The sequence below is a fragment of the Sciurus vulgaris genome (genome assembly GCF_902686455.1).
Source record: "Sciurus vulgaris genome assembly, chromosome: 11".
NCBI lineage: Eukaryota > Metazoa > Chordata > Mammalia > Rodentia > Sciuridae > Sciurus > Sciurus vulgaris.
Genome location: NC_136472.1, coordinates 56,173,987 through 56,199,964, shown reverse-complemented (window position 1 = coordinate 56,199,964; position 25,978 = coordinate 56,173,987). Strand labels below are relative to the sequence as shown.

Genomic DNA, 25,978 nt, shown 5'->3' with positions numbered 1-25,978 from the left:
GAAACCAAAAATAAATTATGCTGATAAAGATTTGAGTTTTGAAAAATAGTTTAAAATTCAAATTAGAATAATAATAACACTTGTAAATCATTCACTATGCAATAAGTTTTATTCTCATTGTTTTCCATATATTAACTCGTTTAGTTCTGAAAACAAATAACCCATTTAGAAGTAGGTGTTATTATGTAAGTTTAACTATCACTATACCCATTTTACATTTGAGAAACTAGTCACAAAGACATTAATTTCCCAAGGTTGTACTAGTCATGACAGAGTCAGGATTTAAACATAGGTAAATTAAAGATCAATTCCTTAACCATTACTTAATATCTAAACCACTATAAAAGAACCTATTTGAGGTTTTTGCTTCTTAAAATTGCCCCCTTTGTTTCATGTATAATTAATTACCTGTCTCCCTGAGAAATATAGCTACAGACATCAAGATCAATACAATGGTGTTTTGATTAATTATTGTACTTCTTCACAAATTCATAAATCAGTACCCTTTGAGATAAGAAAATAAGCAAAGAATGCACTCATGATTCTATGGATTACAAAAAAGAGGTTTATTTAATAATAATAAGAATTGTTCCTTCCTTGATAAATTTTTTAAAGTTCCTTCTTTTAGAATTAGTTTGGTCCAAATACTGAGATCCTTAGGCTCTTCTACATTTACCACACTATATTTTTGCATAGATCCCTTATACATCAACATCCCTATAATAGAGCAATGATGAGAAAGGAAGCAAAATCCAACCCAGATGTCTCAAGGTAATATATTAATCATTATTTATCTTCTTAAAGAATTCCTCAGTTCAGAATCTATTTACTCTTAAACATAACTGTAGCATTTATAATTATTTGAGGAGCAATACCTGAGTTCAAATTCTGATTCTACCACTTATAAGTAATATCATCTTGGGCAAGTTACTCAATGTTTCTAAATATTTTTAATTGTACAATAGTCCACACCTTGCCAGAGTGTTGCAGAAATAAACCCGAAAGACATGTAAAGTTCTCAGCACAGTATCTAGCATAAACCTAGTGCTCAATAATTGCTCTTTGCTCTCCCAAAACAAAGAAATAACAATTCAAGAATTGAAAAGTAAATGCTAACTTATGTGAAAGCACATACATTAGTGCTATATAACAAAAAAGAGGCTCAATAAGACATTAATTTCCTCTCTGTTCTTATCTAATTCAACAGACCATATTCAAATAGAAGTAGCAGCTTATGGGAGTACAGGAGGAGAATTGATCTTGCTAATGGTCAAAACACTAATTACAGAGAAATGACAACTTAGAGTCTGAAACAAAGGCCAAGACAGGAAAACCAAAATGCAACCACAAGAATTCAAAAAGCACAGCAGTTTGCTGGCTACTTAATATAGAGACAAGTAAACTTAACAACCCCTCAACTTTAGACACAGCTCAGGAATTGGATGTTCATACTGATAACTCTGAGTCATCAAGACAAGCTGCTAAGAAACTAAACTGGAAAATCTGTATATGATGTAACCTCAACTATGATACATTACACCAAAATATTAACAGGGACTGCATCTGGTAATGGAACTACAAGTGATTTTAATTATCTTCCTTAATCTCTGTATTTCTAAACAACAAACTGTGTAGAAAATTAGAATGTGTAGTTAAGTTGTAAAAATAAGGTTGATTCTTTAAAAAGTCTAAAAATCTAAAGAATGTATGAGTATATAATAGATTAACTCATTCTCTATTATGAGTCCCTTTTTCAAATAACCTACATTGTTCCTAGAATAATAAAGGCTTACAAAAATGTAACTATTGTGAGGAACATTAATTGTTTTACAATAAAATCACTTGAAAAAATGCTAAAAGTAGAGGAACTATTTTAAATAGCAGTCAATTGCAACACAAAATTTATAACATGAACTACATACGATTACCTCTATCTTTGCTTGCAACAATTCTGATACACCTCATTTTTAGGGTAAAAAATGTTTAAACAACTCCAGGCAAAGAGCAAAACAAACCAATAAAAGAGAAAAATTTCAAGATGCACAGACATAAATGAAATGTACTTTTTTACCTTCTAAAATACAAATTAAAATGCTTTAGGCAAATTTAGCTATTACCATGTAATCACTGACACTGCACAGATGAAAAGGAAAGAAAGAAAGGGTAGCAGAGCTCAGAAAGCAAACTAAAATAAAAGAAATGAACCTATGGCAAAATTTCTTCTTTCTGATCTGTAGCACGTTTCTCTCCTTGGAACTGTTCCTCTGTATACCACGTACAATTAGTAGAGAGCTTGCTAGAGAGTTATATAGCAGATACCAGAGGACTTTTTCAGCTATAAAAAGTGTATCTCCTCAGAAATATAAATTATTTTCCTGTTTCTTCATTAATCTGAGCTACAACTTTAAAGAGTGAAAAGCAGAAGAATAAAAAGTCAGAAAGTTCTCGGACATTATAAACTCTCGATTACTTTAAGTATCAACATCAGTATTATCCATAATATTAGTAATATTACTGTGCTTGTACAGATGTGAGAGGAACTAAAGGAAACAGTTACAGGATTGATCTATAGCAGAAACAGGACTAAAATTTATATTAACATATTTTTTCTTTTTGGGGGCTCTAATTGTCAGGGCTTAAAGGCAATGGACACTATTTTAAATAAAAGATGTATCTATATTTTGTAATAAAAAGGGTAAGTCTAAATCATGCCTGTAAATTATTTTCTGAAGTACATCTTATCCTTGGAAAACAAACAAAAATGCTTTTTAGGTGTGCTTTACTCTAGTAGTGTCATTATTTTCAAGTTTTATTTCCATCACTTAAAATAAAAACTTTCTCTAAACAAAAAAGTAAAGAAAAAATAAATTAAAACAAATATCTTCTCTTTATCATTATGTTTGTGGGCATATTTTAATCCATTTTAAATTGGATCACCCTAGTCTTAGAAATGCAAACTCCTTCAATCACAAGAGACACTGAGTTTTTCATGATGCTTAAAGGAAAGAAGGGAATAATAAATAAGTTCCTGGTTTTGATTCATTTTTTGCTCTTTTGAATAAATTAATGCTGTGGAAATCCCAGGCAACTGCTATTTCATTTGTGACTGAATTAAGTCCAAAGGAAAAAAATATGTAAAACATTATTTAATTAAAATTTGTGGGGTTTTTATTTATTTTTTCCTCTCCTACTAGTTAACAGTCATTCCAACTAAAAGGACAGCTTCACGTTTGCTGCTTTTGAATTGCCTTTGGCCACTTTCATACATCCAGAGATCTGTAGTATCTGGAGCCATATTGTTCTTCAGATCAAACCCTTGAGTATGGCTCTCAAGCCTCTGGCCTTACTTCAAAGCCATCTTTGGCAAAAATCTAAAACTCATAAAACTGCTTGTATTGGTATGCACATGGCTCTTGAGGAATACTAGTGAAGATTTTTTTTCCCTTCATACATGTGGTTTTGCATTTAGCTTAGAAAGTAGAAGAATAATGAGAATTGAAGAAGTTCATTCAACTTTAGTAATATTACAATAATTCAAGAAATTCAGAAATTTGCTTTCCTTTTTTTTTTTTTTTTGGGGGGGGGGGCGGAGAGGAGGAAGAGAGGGATCCTGAGATTTCCTAAAACAAACTCTAATCACATCAATCTCCTGCTTAAGAAACTTAGTCATTTCCCCATAACCTACAGCATGTAGATTCCTTGATATAGATACAATACAATGATACAATAATATAATAATCTGATTCCAAACAGTCTCTCATTTCACTTCTTGGCACCTATGCATACATTCAGCAACATAAGACTTGATATTCTCTAACTGTTCTCTGTTGATTATTCTCTAGTAACCTTTGCCTGATTTCTACTCCTAGGACTTAAAAACTTCTCCCCAATTCATGGCCTTCAAAAACACTTGTTCCTTCCTAGTCTCCTTTTCATCAAATTATCTCCTACTCATTTTTTAGGTCTCAGCTTTCATATCACTAATGCAGGGTATTGTCACCATCCTTAATCCCAGTTACATCTCCCTTTTCTTTCATAATATTTATTATCTTAAAGTCAAATATTTACTTAATGCCCTCATTCTCTTTGGATTATAAACTCCTAGAGAAAGGGACAACATGCATTTCAGTTCACCACTTTATTTCTTGACCCATTTCTACATGGCACTCAATTAATTTAGCAGATTCTCCTATTATCTAAATATTGATCATGTGAGTTGACAAAATTATATAGGAAGTGAAAATCATGAGAATATAAAAATGTTCACTAATACATTTATCATGTATAAGGTTAGTCTTCACTCGACTATCCCTCACAGATTAATTTAATATGTATCTCACTCATCTGGATCAATGTCTGTATTTTTGATAATCACTGCTCAGTGGTTTCAAACTTGCCTGCATAATGGAGTCACATGAAGACCTTCAAAAATATTGATACCTAAATAGGAAAGACAGTAGAATGACTCGGACAGAACTTTCCTATGCTCACATAATAATACACCACCAGTGAAACTCCACATCATATACAACCACAAGAATGGGAAGTTATACTCCATGTATGCACAATACTTCAAAATACACTCTACTGTCATGTATATCTAAAAAGAACAAATTTTAAAAATACATTAATACCTGGATTTCATTCCCAAAGATTGATTTGATCAGTTGCAGTGTGCCTAAGCATATGGCTACTTTAAATAATAGCAGATAATTATTTTTTTTCAAAATTAAGAACCAAGCTAACCAACTGCTAGATATTGCACTGTTCAATATTGGTGACCAATATTCAAAATTAAAATATTAAGGGACTACAAATTGAAATCACAAATATTACAAAAGTTGCAGGATTTCAAGAAGTAAAGTAATGTAGTGTTGTAGAAAAGCTCGAATTATTGAAAATAAATAATTGGCAGTTAGACCAGATTAAAAACAAAGAACCAAAAACTGACAGAAATGATAGTTGATATGATAGATTATTCAAAAGAGAATTATTTGATTAGGCAATGTCCTTATGAAATGTTCTTTACAAAAATGATCTTTGTGATGATGGTACTACAATATCAAAAGTGACTATGTTATTATGAATTTTGATCTGAAAAAAATCACTCTTAAAATTACTCTTAAAAAACAACTTTATTCTTCCAAAAATTGATACATAGTTAGAATTATATGTGAATTCTGCTAATTATAGACACTTTTTACTAATTTCATTTTAATTTTTAAGACTAAGTAAAAAATGAAATCATTGTCCTCATTGTTTACCATGAAATTTGGATCCCCACCCATTGACTAAATTAAAATATAAGCTATTGACCTTGTATCACATGACCTCAACAAAAACATAGGTCTAGTTTTACACTTTCATATTTTTACATTTATTTGTTTCTTTGCATTGCCTCATTTCAATGGTTAGGACCTACAAGTGGGATGAGGGGGCATGGGCATTAATTACCCTGTTTCTATCATAGGAAGAAAGAATTCAATATTTTCAATATTCAATATTTCATTATTAAACATGATATTAGCTTTAGGTTTCCAATAAATGCCCTTTTAGATTAAGGAAGTTCTATTCCTAGTTTACTAGGAAATTTTAATTATGAATTGGTGTTGTCAAATGCTTTTTCTATAATTATTGAAATTATCATATAATGTTTCTCATTTATTCTGGTAACTGAAATTTTACAAATGTTAAACTTTTCATTTCTAGACTAAATCATACTGGTCATGATCCTTTATCTAGATCACCAGATTTAATTAGCTGATATTTTGTTAAGTATTTTACATATATAATCATAAAGGATATTTGTAATTTTCCTTTTCTGTAATGTTTTTTCAAGTTTGGTATTAGGATGAATGCTGGCCTCACAAAATGAGGTAAGAATTCTTGTTGAATTTTTTTGAAAGAGTTTTTGGAAGACTGGTGTTACTTCTTAAATGTTTGATAGAATTCACCAATGAAGCCACTTGGGTTTATAGTTTCCTTAATGGAAACTTTTATTTCTTAATTAACAAATTTAATTTCTTTCATAGATACAGTGCTACTTAGGTTTTTGTTCCATCTTGTATCAAATATGTTAAGTTATATTTTAAAGGAACTTATTTTATCTAAGTTGTATAATTTTTTGGCACAAAGATGTTCATAATATTTCATTATCTGTTTAATTTCTTTTTTTTTTTTTTTTAATGGAGCTAGGGATCAAATCCAGATCCTTGCACATACAAGGCAACTGCTCTACCACTGAGCAATACTTCCAACTCCTCTCATTCATTCTTAATATTGGTAAGTTGCATTCTCTTTTTTCTTGATCTTTACAACCAACAAGCAAAAAAAAGTTTGCCTATGCCTAAGTATTTGTACTCTTCTTTGCTTGGAGTTCCCTGAATGTTTTTAAATCTGTAAATTTGTATCTTTCGCCAAATTTGGGGAATTTGATGTCATTATTTTTATCTAATACTTTTTTCCTGCCCTCATATATCATTCTCTATTTTCTGGGACTCCTGTGTTAGACCTTTCAATATTGTCCTACATATCCCTAATACTATATTTACATAGTTGCCGATTTTTTCTTTCTGTTCTTTAAATTGGACAACTTCTATTATTCTGTCTTCAATTCACTGATATTTTTTTCTGTCATCTCTATTCTACTTCCCCTCAAATAATTTTCTTAGTTTATATCTATATATTTTTAGTTTTAAGTTCCCATTTGACTTTTTTATAACCTCCCCCTTAATTGTCTGCTGAGATGTCCTGAGTTCTGTTTTATTTTGTTTCACATTTTCCCAGTTAGTCACATGTTGAAGGAATTTGAATTGTAATATGAAGACTCTGGATTCTTTTATAGTCCTTTAAGGAGTGTTGCTGTTATTTCAGTAAGAAGTTTACTTGCAGAGACCCAAACTGAATATGCTACCTCACCTGCAGTGCACAGCAGCTCAAATATTTGCTTAGTCCTTTAGGCTTGTCCAAGCCGCCTGAAGCCTGTCCTATGTGTGCACTGGTTTGGGGATCAGTCAGAGATTTGGACAAAGTTTGTACATAGATGCTGACAGTCTTCTTCTATAGCTCTTTACTTTCCAGGATTATCCCCTTACTTCCCAGAGGCTATGGTTACCTGAAGTCTGTTCTTTTGATTTTCCAGGTCAGAAAGAATGTTGTTTTTTTTCTATCAGAGTTTTACTAACTTGTCTGGCACAGATTGGAGCCTGCCCTTATACAAGAAACCTTAAAAATGACAAACTTACCAAGTTTCCCTCTTCCAATGTCATGTCTTCTCAAGATTAAGCCTACTTTTAAGTTGTTTTCCACTGCCTTCAGAGAGTAATTTTTGTGCTTTTTTTTTTCCAGAATTTATGGTTATCCCTAATCAGTTTTTAGTAGGTTAAAGTGACCTTTTCTTACTTCCAGTTACTCTCTGAACATAATAAATACTTCTTGTATTCCCTTAATGACAAATTAAAGAATACCATATTTTTTCACTTCTCCATGCTTTCTATTCCTCTGTCCATATGTCCTTTCCTTTGTCTGTTCAATGAAATATTAATAAACTTTTAAGGTTCTAGCTCATCTCTTCCCTACTCCTTGAAAACGATCCCTGACTACACCAAGCAAAGTTAGTTGTTTGTACCCTTGATTTACTCAAGTTTCTAACATACTATTCAGTATTTATTAATTCATATGTCTGTCTTATCCACAAATTTATAATATTCTTATACATAGGAATCATCTTTTTCATTTTATTCCCATTGTGCCAAGCATACATAGCTGAAAATTGATGTTTGTCAATAAACATTTTTCTCATCAAGCCCATCATTAAAGAGCAATGAGGAAAATAGGCACTAAGTCATCTCCTTCAATAGCCTTCAGACTGAGGATTAAAAATTCAGTAAGCAATACAAATACATATTGGAGAAGATAAAAATGAGAATATAAGCAATCACATTTTCGTATTCTTTCAATCCTATCCTCATGCAAATAATCTAAGGAAAGATGGGAGAAGGGAGATGATTCATATTTATTAAGGGTCCCCTGAGTACTAGGTACCTTTATCTACCTATGTAATTCTCATAACCCTATAAAATAGAAATTTTCTATGCCCAGTTTATATATTTTAAGACAATAATCAAGTTTTGCCACCCTCCAATTTTTAAATATCTGATGTTTCAGTTGATAATATTTAAATCAGAAATAAATCATATGTCTGTTCATACAATACATAGTATAAATAGGTATACTTAGTATAAATACAATATATAGTATTGTGTAGAAGAATATAAACTAATATATAAATGGACTGATCCAAACCATAATTTTAAATAAAAAGGAATATATAAAGTACAAGGCAATAGTGTGAAAGGGGGGAGTGTCAACCTCACATAAAATAAAATTTCATATTTCTATGTAGTTACATATATTTGTATATGATTATATAAAAGAAGTCTGGAAGGATAAAAATCAAATTGAAAATAGAAGTTATGCTTGGAAAGAGAAATTGTATTTTGACTGGGGAGACACATTAAGGAAATTTTCTTTCTTTTTTTTCAATAATTATTCATTGAGGAAATGTTTGATGACTGCCTACTAAATACCAGGCACTTTTCTATAAGAATGCATTTTCTTACTACTTGTATAATTTTAATATACTTTTAAATTTTTAAATGAAAGTATTACCTCAATAGGGTCAATTAAAATAACAGGTCAAAACCCATTTAATGTAAATAAATTTATTATTTTTAAAAATTTGTTTTCCTAACTCAGATTAAAATTCTCTTCTTTTCTTTCTCCCCTGACCCTGTCTGCCCCACACTGGGGATGGAACCCAGGACCTCAGCACATACCAGGCAAATACTCTACCACTGAGTTACATACCTAGCCCTAAAATTCTTATTCTCTGAAACTGATCTGGACTCTGATCTCATTTCCCTTTATAACACAGTTCTGTTCTCTCACACTCTTCTGAGGTTTGGGGTTACCTGCCGAAATCTAAAGTTTGTTCTTACTATTATGCTAGGTATCATCTGCCTTCCCAGAGATTAAAAACACACCATTTTAAAAAAATTATTCAAATGTTTAAGTAACCCAGAAAGTAAACCTGGACTTCATTAAGTTCATTCTTCATGAAGTTCACATAATAGAGGAATCTATCTTTGTCCCTTAACTGTTGAGTCACTCCCCTGTGTTAGCTAGGTGACTCATAAAAGGCATCTTCTCATAAAACTCAGTATTGAAATAATTTGGTATAACCTAACATTTTAATCTTCCTTCCTTATTTTCACTATTGACAAGGCCTTTTCTACCTCACAAAAGAAGTCCTTGCATTTTTAACCACCAAAATTTATATAGAAATCTTTCTCCCACTTGCCTGTGACTCTGGCTTCCTGCAACTTTTACCTAATACATGGGGTCTTGCCTACGGCAGCACTCTATCCATCTTGGGATAAAATCAGCTTCCCTTAAGATTTGTGTAATAAATCACACATATCTTCCCTTAAGATGTGTGTAATAAACATACCTGTTTCTTTAACCTAAAGGAAGCTTCTGCCATGTAGCGCAGGAAAGTATGAGAAACTGAATTTCACCACAACCAAGTCCTACTGAAATATACAAGATTTGGCTTCTATCTTAAAGCACAGCAGCCTTCTTGGGTAATCATTATACCTCCCGGCATTTTTCTCAAAGAAATATCCCTCCACTTGCTTGTACACATGTAATATGTGACACACACATTGTTGGCAGCCACTTCTTTTTTTAAAATTCTTTTAAGTAGGCAATTTTCCTTAACTCATATGACTTGAGTTTGCATCCAAGGGGCTTATACCCTCTGCTTTATCACATGGTTTCATTTGAGCTACCATTCATTTACTCCAAATTTATGCTATTTCATTTTTTTAAATTCATACCTTTTTCTCCTTATTTAGAAGCCCAAGATATCAGGCAAAGACTTGATCCATTATAAATCATCCAATAATCCTTAAACATAATAGACTTAGCAATGTGTGTCTCCATTAACTATCTGAATTTAGTCATCTCAGTTCCATTTGTTGGAAATTGTTAACTACTTTGCACCTTTAGGAAATTAGGAAAAATAAACTTTCAAGTCTAGACAACCACCTATAGAGGACATCTGCCTAACTCACCCTGGTCTTTAGAAGAACTTTAAAATGAAGTCCAATCTCAACCTGTTTGGGGAGGTAGGAGTGATATGAATATTTATTTTGCCTAGTCCTAGCTATGCCTAGGAATTAAGAAAAATAGTCCCAGCTCTATTTGGTTTCTGTCCCAGCTTTCCTAGGTGTGAAACAAAGATAGTAAGAGTCCTGCTATAATTATCTCAGGGTTACTATAAGAATCATGATATGCAGAAACTTCATTTAAAAACACAAAGTATAATGAAAATAAAAGATATAATATTATTGGTAATAATGGTACCTTCTATGACTGTAAGTGAAGTACTCTACAAATCCCCGCCTTTTAACATCAAGACATTTTAATTAAACTCTCTTTATCATTCTCTTTTTTTTTAACCTCTTCCCCCCCACCACCACCACCAAACATTTCAGCAAAATCTCTTAGCCTTGGACTTTAATTAGAAATGCCAGCAAAGATTTACATAGAATACAACATAAGTATATTCTGACATTTTCCAAACCCCAGTCCTCCTCTCAGACCGACTTCATTTTATTTTTCCTTTTTTAATAACCTTTTCTATAGTCTCTTGAAAAAATTCAAGCTGTGTAGCAATAGTATAGCAACTGTCACCACTGTGAATATTTTATTTACCTACCCCAGAACGCTTACAAGTGGCCTTATACATGTTCTCCGAAATATACCAGGTATATTTTCTCAACTGAGTCTTAATTTTTCAGACCACATTATTGTGTTTCCACAATAGGATTATAGCCATTGGAGCTGCTCTGTAAATTTGTAATTTGAAAACTCAATTTCTGTGTCCAGAAATGTAGATTTCCCAAAAATGAGGGCACAAAAAAGATTACACTGAAAAACAAGAAACAGCAATGAAGAAAAACTGTTAGGTGTTCTATAGCTAGACAGTAAAAATCAAAAAGGTCCCTAACACCTACCTTCACACCCAATCTTATCTAGCATCAAATTGCATAATTTTATCTAAACAGTATATCCAAAAGAACTAAGGAATTCCATTTTTATAAATTTTTTCTTCTCCTTAATCCCCCTCTTTTCTCCTTTCTCATTCATTACATTCCTCTCCCTGATAACAACAGCAAATATTTATTGAATGCTGGTTATGTGCAGAATCATTTGTGTTACATGCTAGGAAAACATCCAAGAATAAAATAGGCTAGTCCAAAGTGAAGGACAGACATTAAATAACAATCACACAGATAAATGCATAGTTTAAAATTATAATATCTCTTGTGAAATAAATAAAATAGTGAGAAGAAAAATCTTTGCAGGCAGCCAAAATTGGAATTGGATGAATCAGTGAAGGTTTTTCTGAAGAAATGACATTGAGACAGGGACCTGAAAGGTGAATGGGAATCATTCTGTTGAAGAGTGGATAAAAGTGCATTCTAATTTAGAAGACAGCATTATATGAAGACCTTGGGGTAGGAGGAACTTGGAGAGTCCAGGATACTGACATGAAACCAGTACAGTAGCTGATCAGAAAGAAGAATAGGAAGAAAAGTAAGAGTGGATGCTGCAATGCAGGGGCTGGATTCTGTAGGGTCAAGGCCTTTTATGCTAAGAATTTGTTGTTGTTTTGTTTTGTTTTGTTTTGTTTTAATTAAAGCATAATAGGAAGCTAAGAAAAGGTCTTTCTTGAATCTCAAAATGATGGTGTGGGGAGGGTTCCTACTAGACAACCAATATGAAATTTAAGCCTAGATAGAAAAAAAAGCATAGGAACAAAAAGCACCAAATTAGAGAATGATTACTTCTGCCATGAAACGAAGGGGATATAAAATTGAGAAAGGATTCAATTGTATTGGTAATATTTTATTTTTTATAAATACATAGGTATTTATTATACTATTATTTATATATTTTAATACATTTATGTGACTAAAATTTTAATAACAAAATAATTTTAAAGAATTAATAAATGCTAATAATTCACTGATTCACTCTTCTTTCTCAGTCTTATATTAAATCATCTCAATTTTGAGACAAGCATACCATTTCAAATATTCCCCTTTACATATTTTGGTATGTAAATACGAGCCTTTATTCTCTAGGCTTTGAATATCAGATGTTAGGGGCTCTTTAATTAGCTTATCTTTTGTTTTAGCATACACTCTAATCCTCACAACCACAGAGTTAAATATGAGGATTAAATAAGATAAAACACAGCATTTAGCTCTAAAAGGTTCATAAATTTTAACTATTATTTTTTATTATTTCATTTACTATGGTCTACTATTTCCAGTTCTAAACACAGGCTAGAACATTGGAACTAAAAAAGAGCTAAGCATGTAGGGACATATGGCATTCTGAACGCATACTTACTTTCTATTTATACAAATATACATATACACATATATATGTGTATACACAAAGAGATGCACCCATATGACATATTCCTAACAATGAATTTATAGTTTTTGAAAATGATACTTTTCTGTGCTCATTTCAGCATTAAATAACAAAATGTTAATTTGAGGTCTTTTATTGTCACTAAAGCTATACATTTAAAAAAAAAAGTAAGAATTCTACATTCATCAACTATTGCAATTTAAGTCAAGTTTAATATGTTCACTAACTTCTAAGAATAACAATGTTACATTCAAATGACTTAATTATATGAAGCTTCAGTAATATTCTTTATGGTCCATATTGTGTTTCAAAGGCTCATTTTTATAATATCAAGTAATCCATGCAAAACTTCAATCTTATAGAATTGAATTTTGATGTCAATATTCAATTCTATAAGAATTGAATATTGACATCAAAATTTCTGCTACAACAGGAAGAGCAGTCTTTGGTGGAAGAACATTATTAAAATCATATCTTTTCACTTAATTTTCTTTGTACAAATAGCACAGATCCTCTCATTTCTCTTTCCTTCCAATTCACAAATACAATAAAAGCTGTCTTTAGAAAGGTCTTTAAATTAAACATAACGATGAAATGAGTTCTGGGACCCCGAAAATATCAGAACCTGTGACAGTTTTTGTTACCTACAAGTCTGAAAAATATCTCACTGGATCTTTATGTGAATATTATACTTTAAATTATATTTTAATAACAAAAAGAACTCTGAATTTGCTCTCAAGGGGGAAAAAAAGAAACAGTTTGTCACTCGAGATTCTTCAGTTTATATTACTTGAGGTTTGAACTTAGTTTGTTCTGGTAATCACTCCTCCATGCCCACTTCCTTGTTCTTAATCACAAATCTAATCATGTATTTTTATAAATATTCAAAATTAAATATATTTATCTACTTATGTAAATACTTTTCAGTTAATTTCTACCGATAGCCTACATGGGGATCTCATTAACAAACACATTCAGAACTTTAGGTTTGCATTAGCAGCTTGTAAATTCGTATTATGCTTAATTGTTTAAACATAGCAACATTCCTACTCATTTAAAAAATGAATATAAAAGATTAATTCCAAGTTTTGTTTTACTTACCAAGCTCTGCCATTCCACCCCACTGCCTGAACAATATTATCAGCTCTTCAGATACTCATTCTTGCTAAGTAAAAGGATATTTCTTCCCTAGCTGGATTAATAATCAACTTTCTAGATAGTTCATTTGTAATTCTCTTCTGGTTAACCCTTAGCATTACAGCAGTCTGCCAACTCAGGCTAATCACTTTATGAAAGGGGGAAGGAAAAGGGGAGATTTAACAATGCAGATAACAAATAGAAAGTAAAAATGAAGGGTAGTTTAGATGAGGCACAAAAGAACGATCAGCCTTACTTTTTTACTGTAAAAAATATAAACCTTTGTTAAGTATTACAAAAACACTCAGGTCATAAACAGGAATCAAGATAAATAAAAACTCTTAAAACATTTGTCCAACAAATACAAACCTATGTTTACTGTCTTCTTACATGTAAGATAAACACAACTCAACTCTGGACATAAGAGATACATTTTTCTTAGTCAAAAGGTCTGACTTTCAAATTCTAAATGCCACCTCTCTCAACAGATGTAGCCACTAAGGTCCCTTATCCTACAATAAGCACCATCTCATGACTTAGGGCAATATTCTCCAAATGTGATCTGTAAACATTTGCATCAGAATAATTTGGAATGCTTCTGAAAAATATAGATGCCTGGGCACCATTCAAGAAATCCTAAGCACTCAAGTGATTCTTATGCACTTCAAAAGTTTGAGAAACACTACTATAGGACCATTTCTGATCTCATATCAGAGACTCCAACACAATTCCTTGGGTCTCAGAATGAAATTATTTACTCTGGTTCCTAGTTTGACCTTGACATTTTGCCTTGATTCCAGTAACTGAGATTCCACCTTGTTTTTCTGTATCTAAATACATGGGTTCACTTAAGATCATGACCTTCCATGGCCTTGGTAATCTTCCACATGCAGACCACTCAGAAGCTGGAATCTGTCTTAATTCTACTTGGTGTCTAGAGTCATATTGTGGCCTAAATCTTTAAGTACCACAGGCCTAAGGTTGTCAGGTTTTTTTGGTTTTTTTTGTTTTTTTTTTTTTTTTCTTTCTTGAAATGAACACTTTAATCTGCTATATGACTCTCTTCTATAATGAACTACACTTGTTGGTGTCCATTGTTCAACTTTTTATCTAATACATTTGTCTGCTGTATAAACTTACTTCCAACAGACTTGCTTAATCATCTTTAGAGATGTGAAATGAACATCTAGCTAAAAGGTCAAAAGACAGACACAACAGGAAATGGTTTTGTCAGGTGCTGGTAACACCTTCACGAATTGCTTTTATAGACCATGTTCATAGTCAGAATGAAGGAAAAGGTAATGACTATAGAAATAAAAAGAACTATCATGGAAAGCTAAAGGTAATTCCTTGATAACTGTAATAATAGTAAAACCATAATAGGTAAAATAAAATTAAAAATTTTTTCATTATAATAATTTATTTCTATTTTTATGGAATCTAATAAGAAAATTCAACAAAAATATAATTATTTGACATGGAGAAAAGTTAAAAGAAAATAAACAAACAGTTCTGAATTAATAGAACCCAGAGGACCTGAATTTCTCATGCCCTCTCTACTACTTGTTAGATTTATGATCTAGACTGTCTTAACTTTTCTGTGCCTCAGTCCTTCATCTGTAGAATCAATATAATAAACCATGTGTGTCCTATAGGGTCATTTTTAGAATGAAACAAGATTACTTTTATTAAAGAATTTTTAATCTATAAATACCATATAAGGGATTATTATAGCTATAGAAAATACTGCTTTATAATATACATAAAATATTATAATTAACACATCCACAAAGGGCATGAAGTGGTGTTTTTGTTGTTTGATATTAAGTTTATCTTATATTATTTTTAAAGGAAAGTAGAAACCATAAACAGTGAAAAAGTAAACAGGAATTTGTGAAGTGTATTTCCTGAGGAAATTTCAAGGATAGAACCAGTATCAATTAGGAACAGAAAAACTAAAAACATACCAAATATATAAATAAATAATCCAATTAACCAGCGTTTGCCCAGGTCAAACCAAAACCTCAAGAGTCTTATCGGAAGGACATCCAGATGAAGATAAGAATCGTTTGGAGTGACAGTGGTAACATTTCATTTAGGAGCATTTACCTAAAGCTAGAGTTCAGCTCAACTTCAAATGACAAAAGCTTGGGGTTTTTGTTTCTTGACATTTATTATACAACACTGGCCTAAGATTTGGTCAAGTATTATGATTTAATTTAATAGGATAATGTGTATATATTAAAGCTGAGAAAATGCAAGTCCTTAACCAAATGTACAAATCAGTTGATAAAAGTTGCTCATGTGAAGAAAAAGGGATTGGTTCTTGACTTAAAAAATAGACAATTCCATTTTTTCTAAATTTCAATAAATTTGTTCAATAACTATTGTTGAGAAGCTACTAATTCTTGGTATTACTCAGACATTATGGAATATAAATGATCAAACAGTCAAATAGTCCCTGTTATCATAGAGCTTATATTCTAAGGGGAAAGAAATTCAATAAATTTAAAAGTACACCAATTATACATCATGTTAAAAGTTGATAAAGAGGATGGAAACAAAGAGAACAGCATTAGAGAGATCAGGAATATTTGAAAGGTTTCAATTTGAAATAGGATGGTCAAAGTAGATGTTATGGTTTAAATATTATGTGTACCCCAAAAGTTAATGTGTGAGGCAATTCAAGAAAGATTAGAGGTGAAATGAATGGGTTATGAGAGTCTTAACCTAATTAGCACATTAATCCGCTCATAGGGATTGAGTGGTAAATGTAGGCAGGTAGGGTGTAGGCTGGAAGAAGTGTTACTGGGGGGTATGCCTTTGGGGTACATATTCTGTACCTGGAGAGTGGAGCTTTTTTCTCTCTCTGCTTCCTGGTGCCATGTCCTGACCTGCTTTCCTCCAACACACCCTCCTGCCTGATGTTCTGTCTGACCTCAGGCCCAGAGCAAAGGAGTTGCTGTTTATGGACTGAGACCTCTGAAACCATGAGCCCCAAATAAACTTTTCCTTCTCTAAAATTGTTATCATGGGGTCTTTTGGTCATAGCAGTGAAAAAGCTAACTAAAATGGTAGACCTCACTATGAATTATTTAAACAAGGACTTGAAGGAAATGATGGGGTTTTGTGGGATACCACAATCAAGAGGGTTTTCTTCAATCAATCTTAAAATTTTTCCACTTTAAATACAAGACAGTCTTATAGATAAATTTATAATAGTGAGGAGTTATAAGACAGCAATTTAATCATAAACTGTGATACAGGCATTTGATGGTACCTGATGTAGTGGTTTAAAATGTTCTCAAAGGCTATAACATTAGAAAATCCAATAAACAATTTTTAAATACCAAAATGTATCTGTGGTATGACCCAACTTTACAAATTTTTTGATGCACTCAGCAACTATTTTTCAAGAATCTACTATAAGCCTGGCACTACTCTGGGGACCGGAAAGAGATTAGTAAATAAGTAGCACATATTCTTTCTTCCTACACACATATAGATAAAAGGTAGAAATATACCAAAATGTTACAAAGGAATAAATCTCTTTAGTATGAAATAATAAAGTGAAATTTATAGATTATTTTTTTCTTCATATTTAAACATAATCTAAAGTTTCTAAAATTATCTGAAAGACTCCAAAAATAAACCACAGCATTTATAGTAATCTAAATATCATCCATATTTGTTTTGAATATCAATGTTTGAATAAAGTATAGTCTTAAAATATTCTGCATTTAAATAATATTCAAAATATACTGCATTGTTCAATCATATATCAATTCTCATATCTTATCAGGTCCCTTTGTATGGATACAAAAACTAAGAAGTTAACTAATTTACCACACTGGAAATAAGTTTTTAAATTGTAAATTTCAGTAATATATGTGAAAATATCTTACATAATGCCTGAATCAAAAGAGGTTTGTGAATTCTGAATCCTATGCTAATACTTGAGGGTGCATCTCTCTATTTATGCTAGGGAGGGAGTGTGGTGTTTTGTTTTTGACAGGGAGGAAAAAAAAAAACTCCATTTATTTAAATTGGAGCTTTAATAATTACCAAAAAAACTTATGTGAATCCCAACCCCCACCCACCACTACCAGATATTAGCTTATTCCATCTCACCTCAACCTTCACAATAACCAGTAAACAAGTCAAACATGCTCCTATAATGCTTTTTCATTCTTCCTTTGATTTCAGGTTTTTATTTTTAAGCAGTATGGCAAATGGAAGCCATTTCTCTATTTTTAACTAGATGCGTTACCTTGGGTAAGTCTTGTCAATCCATTCTCACTTTTCTTATTTATCAAATATAAGAATTGACTAGACAATCTCTAAAAATCCTTAAGTTTTCAAGTTGCTTCATAGTACCATGTCAAGTCTATGAAGTATCTTTAATAAATTAAAGGGACACACCTTCTTTTTTATCTTTATTTGGTTTATTTAGTTCTATGTGGTACTGGGGATCAAAACCATTTCCTCAAAGACAAACACTCTACCACTGAGCCACAACCCCAGCTCACCCACCACAACACACCTTCTTAAAAGAATAAAGGTTATAGCAGTAAGGATGGCTGGTTGGAAAACAAGGCAAAAAAAAAAAAAAAAAAAAAAAAAACAGATTCACAATTAAAAGAGAATTTGAAAATCTCCCCAAACCCCTGGACCAAGTCCAGTTTCAATCACGTAAGGGTTGTCTTGGGACAACAAAGAAGAAAAAATGTGAAGGTTTCTTAGATCATCTAAAGAAGGTCTTTTTGCTTACAAAAATATGTGTTCCTACACTGTATATTTGTTCCTACACTGCCTCTGGCTCTTAAAACGCACACACACACACACACACACACACACACGCATGCACACACACCCCAACAATAACAACCACAACCAAGTGTTTTAATATTGATATGGAGGAGAAAGAGCAGTCACTCATTTTGGTGAAATAAAAAGTATTTTAAACTCAGAGAGGGTGATTTGGTTTTGAGGGTTTTAAAGAAATAGCACTGTATTCAATCCTTTTCTATCACCTCCTCCATATACAAAAACCCCAAAAGCTCTTAAAATTGTGGCATTTTCTTATGTACATAGAGAAAAAAAAATTGTGTTGCTATTGCAGCAACATCTAAACAGCTTCCTGTAAACTTTCTGTGATGAAAGTCATAGAATTTATGATAAAACCCTGTAGAGTGGTGAAACAAATTTCTTTCATATTTATCATTCATTTTATTCAGTGTGCATTTGAAGGAAAACCTTTTAAGAGCACCAATAATGTGAGAAAGCTACAACAACTAAATTTATTGTTAAGTATCACATCACAAGTCCTCCTGGGAGTTCAGAAAGAAAGCTTAAATCACATTTCCTAACACACTGGAGAGCTTCCCAGAGATGTGATGGCCCATAGAGGCAAACCATCCAAAGCACATAGGAGTCTCAGAGACCTGGAATCTCAGAGACAGTGACAAAGAAATATCAGTTTGTTTAATAGAAGCAAATTGGAGTAACTTTTTTTTTTTTTTTTTTTTTCAGCACAGTACAAACTCTCTCTTACCCCATTTTTCTCCTTCCTTCCCCAACCCCCTCCTGTTTCACCTGACTAAACTGTAGGTATTTGTTCCATCACCTGACTTAGGGGCTGGCTAGAAATATTAGAAAAAAACAATCTACCATTGTTACATTAGACAACAACCTTTCATGTCCTTGAAGCTCACCATGACCTTTCATCTTTCCTATCCCCAATGGTCTCTCCTAACTAAAAACTACACTCCGTTGGGCTGAATTCCAGATTGTCATAAAAAGAACCCTGTCCTTTCAAAACAAAACCAATTTTTACACCAAGGTGGGGGAGAAACACAAGTCCATTGTTCCTTCACAGATGGAAGTTGGAGTTACTAAGGCAACTGCTCTAATCCTCCTTTTTACCACCTTTTTCACATCACTGGCCTATCAAGTATGCTACCTTTTAACTCATAAGCTCAAAAGCTGGTAGTCTAACTGGCTGCCCTAATTAGCTACGATTTTCACACTACAGACAACATGATGAGCTAATCGAAATTTGCAAAATAATGACGTACCTCCAGCAAATATTCCTCCTCCTGAGGCCCAGTCTTAGAATAACAATAATGAGACCATTATTAGAGAAGGGCATTAAAATGCTGCACTGCTGCTAAACAGAGAACTTAATTGTTCTGGTCTTGTCCATTGAATCAACAACCTATTGTTGTGGACTTGAAAAATAAAGGACTGGAGAATGGGTGCCATGATGATTGGTCTGTGCGGCCATACCGGCACTCTGCAGAATTGTTTTCTTTTGAAACTCTTGATGGACTAGTAGTTTTGTTTAAAAGTAACATAAAAGGCGATTGTCTGGATAAAAAGTCCTATTTATTGAAATCCTTAGAAGCAGTTGCATGGATTTGTTCGTGACCCCTGAGATAAAAACATAGTGACCATAATAACACCATTTGTAGAGAGCCCTGTTACTACTGCCTACAGTAACATAAGATAAGAGACAGTCTTTTTTAGCTACAGTAGGAAGGAAGGAAGTACTTCTGAGCAAAAAGCAGGAATGATAAAAGGTCAAATACTGGATAAAGCTCATTAATCTCTGAAAGGGAGACTTTAAAAAATAATGCTAATTTAAGAATTCTGTACAACTGCTACAGATTCAAGCACATGTAAAGAGGCACACAGCTTCTGTGTGTGTGTCTCTATCTCACTCTGTTGTCTTTTCCCATTTTTGAACTTCTTTCCTTTGGTGAAAGCCGATTAAAATAAAATGATTATTAAATAACTGAAGCAACATGTCTCAAGATAACCTGGAGAACAAGAAACCCAAAGGTTTACAGATAATTATTCTTATGGTCATCCCCAGTCTATAGCTAGAATAATAAAATACTGAAGTTAAAGGTTAACTAGTGTAGAATTCTTAGCAGTAGGAAAGCACTGTTTACACACTGTAAAAGTGTCTTCTATATGGAGCCACAATACATGTTTTCGGTAGAGTCAGGCCAGGATTTTAATGTTGATTATGCGGTGGGGGCACACCTTTTTGTTAGCCAGTATTTGGGGTGGGAGTCTGTTTGTTTTTTTACCAATGAAATCTGCATTATATAAAAATGTATTAAATTGTAAATAAGACCTCTTGCTTCATTCAATCTGTGCTGTGCTTCATTTATCTTCATCTTGTTAGGCTAAATTAATTAACAATCTCACTGTTGCACACTTTCTCTTTTCATTACATCAAATAATGGCCTGTATATGGAGAGAGCCCTCACCACGGGAATTCTGCAACTCTACTGCTAAGCAGAGTTTCTGTGTGTCAATGTAACAATGTTTATTTTATAAGCATTCATTAAATGTAATTTTCATTGTTAACAACCACTTACGCGCCAAATTCTAAACATATTATCAATAGAAAATCATTTCAAAAAAATAGAAAAAAACTACAATCACAAGAGGCTTTAAACAAACTTATACTATATGTCTATAATCAGATATCACTGTCAATTTCAGCTAAAATAAGAAGAAAAATGCAAATTTGGCAGGTATGTTTTCACAAATAGAACACAAGGCTGCATGAAAGGTTTAAAAGACACACCCCAAACTGTTCTGCTCCTTGCTTTGGAATGTCTAACATCTGACAAATTGGATAATTAGAATTTCATTGGAAAATCCCATTATTTTAAATCTATAAGAGTGAAACGTGTTAAACTCTTTTGTAAGTTTTCTTTTCACCCTGAAACACTGTGGCATCTGGAGTAATGCAAATGGACAAAACAGCAAAGCTCTTTTTAATCTTTTCCTTGATCAACCAGTGCTTCTTTCTCCAATCACAGCTTTGTGCGTGATATCTTTCTGCTAGCATTTCTTATTTAATTAAAACAGACACTGACAGAAGGACATGGATTAGTACTGTAATGATGCATTTACTTAGATTAATCGGAGGCTCCTTTTAGAGTAATGGCTTAAACAAAGAACAAAAGGAAATTGTTATGAAACAACCTTTTATCCCAGGCAAAGGTCGCATTATGAGGTTTTTAATTTTGTCAGCTTCTGTTATACTCTGCCTTGCTAGTGGAACATGAGAAGTGCTTTTACCCCCAATAAAGCCAGTTATTATAAAAACAGCCATTAAAGCTGCAAATTAAAATGTCTGATTTTAAAACAGGTTACTTAGCTTTCAGAATTCTCTAATTAACATGTTGTGCATTGTTGTGAGGAAAAGAAGACTAAAATGCTAATGACCTACCGCCAGGTGACCACACTGCTGTGAAAAATAATAAGGACCTTTCCAAGTAATATGATAAATTAAGCAAGTACAGGCCCCTCATCCAACATCCTTTCTCCAAGTACAGCTCCAGATTAACAGGAGGCCATACCTGGTAAGATATGTTCAGTAAGGTTCTGCCTCTATCCAGAGGACCCTTGGCCAGCTACTTTTTATATGATTACTTAAAAAAAAAATCTTATTTGTACCACAAAAGAAAATGAATGAAACAGCTTACTCTATGTAGCCTGAAATTAGAACAGTCATCTGATTTCTGATTTCAAAACACAAAGGGCAAATTAAAGAACCATGCACCTCTTTGCCTCTTTTTCTCCAAACTTTTTCATTTTTTAAGTTGAGTTTGTAGACTATAGAGTTAAGACTTGAAAGCTCTGTCCTTACTCACAGCACTTGTATACCATGTTGTTTTTAAATAGTCCAAAGGTAAACTGGGTTTTGAATCTCATTTTCCCCATTTTGCTGACTCTACTCAAGACTACTTCTCCCTAGACAAAAGGTACTATTGACAAATGATATGCAGTCATGTGTTACATAATGACAGGGATACGGATCTTGTATAAACATCATAGACTATACTTATACAAATGAAAACAGACACATCATTGCTAGGTGAAATAATCTTATGGTACAGTCACCATACATGCAGTCTATCATTGACCAAAATGTCACTATATGGCATGTGACTATGGTTATTTTTTTTCCTATGATACATACTTAATCACTTGTTCTTTTACTTGCATTTCTGCCTTATCTATCTTTATGGACTACATGATTCTGTGCTCGAAAGGCACCAAATATTGGGTGAATATGCAGACTAGGTAGGAAATATCTCTAGAATTTCCCACAGAGAAAATCTATTTTACTGAAGTCTCACACAAGAATCAATGAATGGTGTGCTCTAGGAATTTCTTGAAACCAAGGTGAAACAAATATTATTACTGCAATAGCAAGAAACCACTCAGGATCATTACTGACATTTGCCTAGATGCACCTTTTGAAAAAAATTAGTTATTTGAGGTTGTTTCAAGTATGTATGGCAACAAGAATCCTGAAGGTTTTATCACCCGAAAACTCAGTAGCTTAAAACAATAAGTATTTATTTAGCTCCTGTGTATGCAGGTCAGCCAAGCGTTTGTCTGTTTTTAACTATGCTCACTAATGTATTTCATGGTTGGCTGGCTTTTGGCTGATCTAGGATGGCCTTGGCTGGGACAAATAGGGTAACTACCTACGTTCCATATGTTTCATCCTTCACTAGAATAGCCCAAGCTTGTTATTCTGTGGTGACAGAAAAGAGCAAGAGTATGAACTGAAATGTGACTTTACAAACCTCTATATGTGTCACATTTGCAAATATTCCATTGGTCAAAGCAAGCTAAATGTTTGACCCGGAGTTAAGGGGTAAGTTCGAATGCCCTGTGAAGAGTGTAAGGGTACTGCAAACTTTCATGTCAAAGGTTGTGAATAGAAAGAAGGATGAAGAAGAATTAGGGCCTTTAAAACATCATTCTTAGAAATGAAGTCAAGGTCATTTGGATAATTCCCAAGTACTTCAACAGAAACTTCTGTTTCATCCCATTTTAAGTAATGTTGGCTAGACAGCTACTCAAAATTGGTATCTTTTTGTTGTTGTTGTTTTAATAATGAGAAAAACTCATAAAACCAATTAACAAATAACCCTTTAACATCTTATCTCCAGTGATTTCCAATTTTTAAAGTACAAATAGTAAATTAATACTAAATGTTATCTATATAAATTCACCATTTATTTTTATGTAAGAATTTTTCATGAACCAGTTCTACCTTAATAAAATATTTCAAAACTATACCTCTTTTGTCTTACTAGCTTCCCTTTTACACACAAAAAACACCTGATTTTCAGGAGATAACTAATACTGGACCCAGAATTTTCATCACTATATCTCAATAAGTGTAGACCTTTTCATTCCATAGAATATCAGAAAACAGTATTTCACAGTCCTTTACTATAGTGGGCACAGCAATAATAGCAGCTTTAAAAAATTTTAAGCTCAGTTCCTATCCCACATCCCTATTGTTCTTAGGATAATATCTTTGTGAAAGAGAGAAACACTACATAAGAAAATTACCTACATTAAGATGATTATTAACAAGCTAATTTTAAGCCCAGCAGATTCTCTGTTTCTGATAGTAAAAATCAAAAGATCGATGAAACTTTAAAGCATCCATTATGACTGCAGCAGGCAGAGTTAATAATTTGGCAGGAGCCATACACATAGTTTATAGAAGGATACTTTAAGCCTGTTACCAGTTATTTTACTCACAAATACTCATCCAGCAGGAATAGAAGTAATTACTGGGCAGAATTCCTAAACCCTGTGGCAAGGGAAATACTATCCTATAGCACCACTAGACAATTATTCCTGGGAGCAAATTAAAATAACCAATGAAGTGGGCTCCAAAAGGAGACTTTGGCCATTCCTTCATTTGAGCCAACACTGACAATGAAGCCGCCAAAGCTGGCACTAACACCGAGGAGCAAGAAATAAAAGCAAGCAAAACTCAATCCTGTGTCCAAAGAAATTAAATAGGAGCCCAAACAATGTGGAGAAAACTATCTTAAGAATTATCCATTTTATGGAGAAAAGAAAAATAGCATGAAATTCTTTTAAGTCCCTTTCACTTTTCCACATCCATTTTCAACTTATTTTAATAATTTTGATTCAAAGCAAAGTCCTAAATTATGTATTATAAAAAAGAATGACACTAGGCAAGAATGCAATCTGCACTGGTTTTCTAGTGTTTTGATCAACTAAATCTTCTCACCTGGTCTTTAGCAAGTATCAATCATTGAAGCAATGATCCAAGGCCATAGAACAGAGCAAAGGTAGTAAATCCATATAAGAATCAAGACTAGCATTGTGCCCTCATTAACACTGGGTTCTAAACAAACAATAGGCCATGTTCAGAGAGTTATACTAATTCTTCTCAATGGAAGCAGCTTAACTCAAAATTTCCTTTAAAAGTCTATTTACTTTGACAGATAGACAAAGAGAAAGAAACAAAGCTTGAGTATATCAAAAAAGGAAATGGCAATAGAGAAAAAGATGGAAAAAGAAAGATCAATCTCTTTAAGAATATCTCTCTGCATGTCCAGTACCTGGTACATGGTACATGCTCAAACACTGGGTGTGTGGTTTAAATTGTCACACATTTAGAACAACAGATGAAGATAGAAGTAAGCAGGCACTTTTTTTTTTTTTTAAAAGAAATCACATCACTAATCATATCAGATATGCAGGAAGCCCAAACCTTAGAGTTTCTAACATTTGTATAAAATCATTTTTATAGGACAAAATGAGATGAAACATGGGTCAAATTACATGTGGAAGCACATCTTCTTTACAGATTTTTTATAAAACTAAAAACATACCTAAAATTAATCCAAGAAGAGACTTATAGGAAGAATGATGCCATAAATACCTTAATGCAACCAGTGGGGTTAATTCTGGGGCTTGAAGGAGAAGCTTTACCACTTTGTCATTATACAGAGTGTCAAAGTGGACTAAGAATTTAAATCTCAGATCATGTTTAAACTCTAATTTTGGTCCAGGAATCTTCTCTGCTTAGTTAATGTCTTCTCTGATAATTAATATCTTCCCTAACCAATGCCATTTAATCCCAATTGATTAAACCACGAGTCCACCAAAAAATAGTCAAAGACAATCAGCAAAATAATTGCACTGCTATGATGGAGATTTATGGAGACAACCTCCATATTTTTCTATTTTCTCTATCCCCAATTTACACACCCCCACACAATAACTAAAAAAAAAAAAAATCCTGCTATCTTAATTTGGTGTTTCAAAATCCTTTTAAACTTAAATTGCAAATGACTCTAAGGAGAGGTAATACCATGAGTTCTTTTCAGACTAAAATATATAAAACTCTCATTTCATTGTATAAGTCGGGGTATTCCTAACTCCAAAACAAAATAAAATCACCATAGAAGAGAAAGTTATGACATCTTATTTATAAACAGATGCTTAAATCTCT

At 32.7% G+C, this 25,978-nt stretch overlaps 1 protein-coding gene across 44 annotated transcripts in view; it reads right to left on the bottom strand.

Annotated features, from left to right (window-relative positions):
• Positions 1 to 25,978, bottom strand: part of SOX6 (SRY-box transcription factor 6) — a 551,842-nt gene that overhangs the window by 368,848 nt on the left and 157,016 nt on the right. For 28 of the 44 annotated variants that reach the window (XM_079103752.1, XM_079103737.1, XM_079103751.1 and 25 more), the window contains one exon: positions 4,398 to 4,440. The exons of 12 other annotated variants lie outside the window; for them this stretch is intronic. In XM_079103752.1, the coding sequence (XP_078959878.1) occupies positions 4,398 to 4,440 (43 nt within the window). 4 more of the 44 variants (XM_079103716.1, XM_079103715.1, XM_079103733.1 and 1 more) reach the window with 4 other exon arrangements.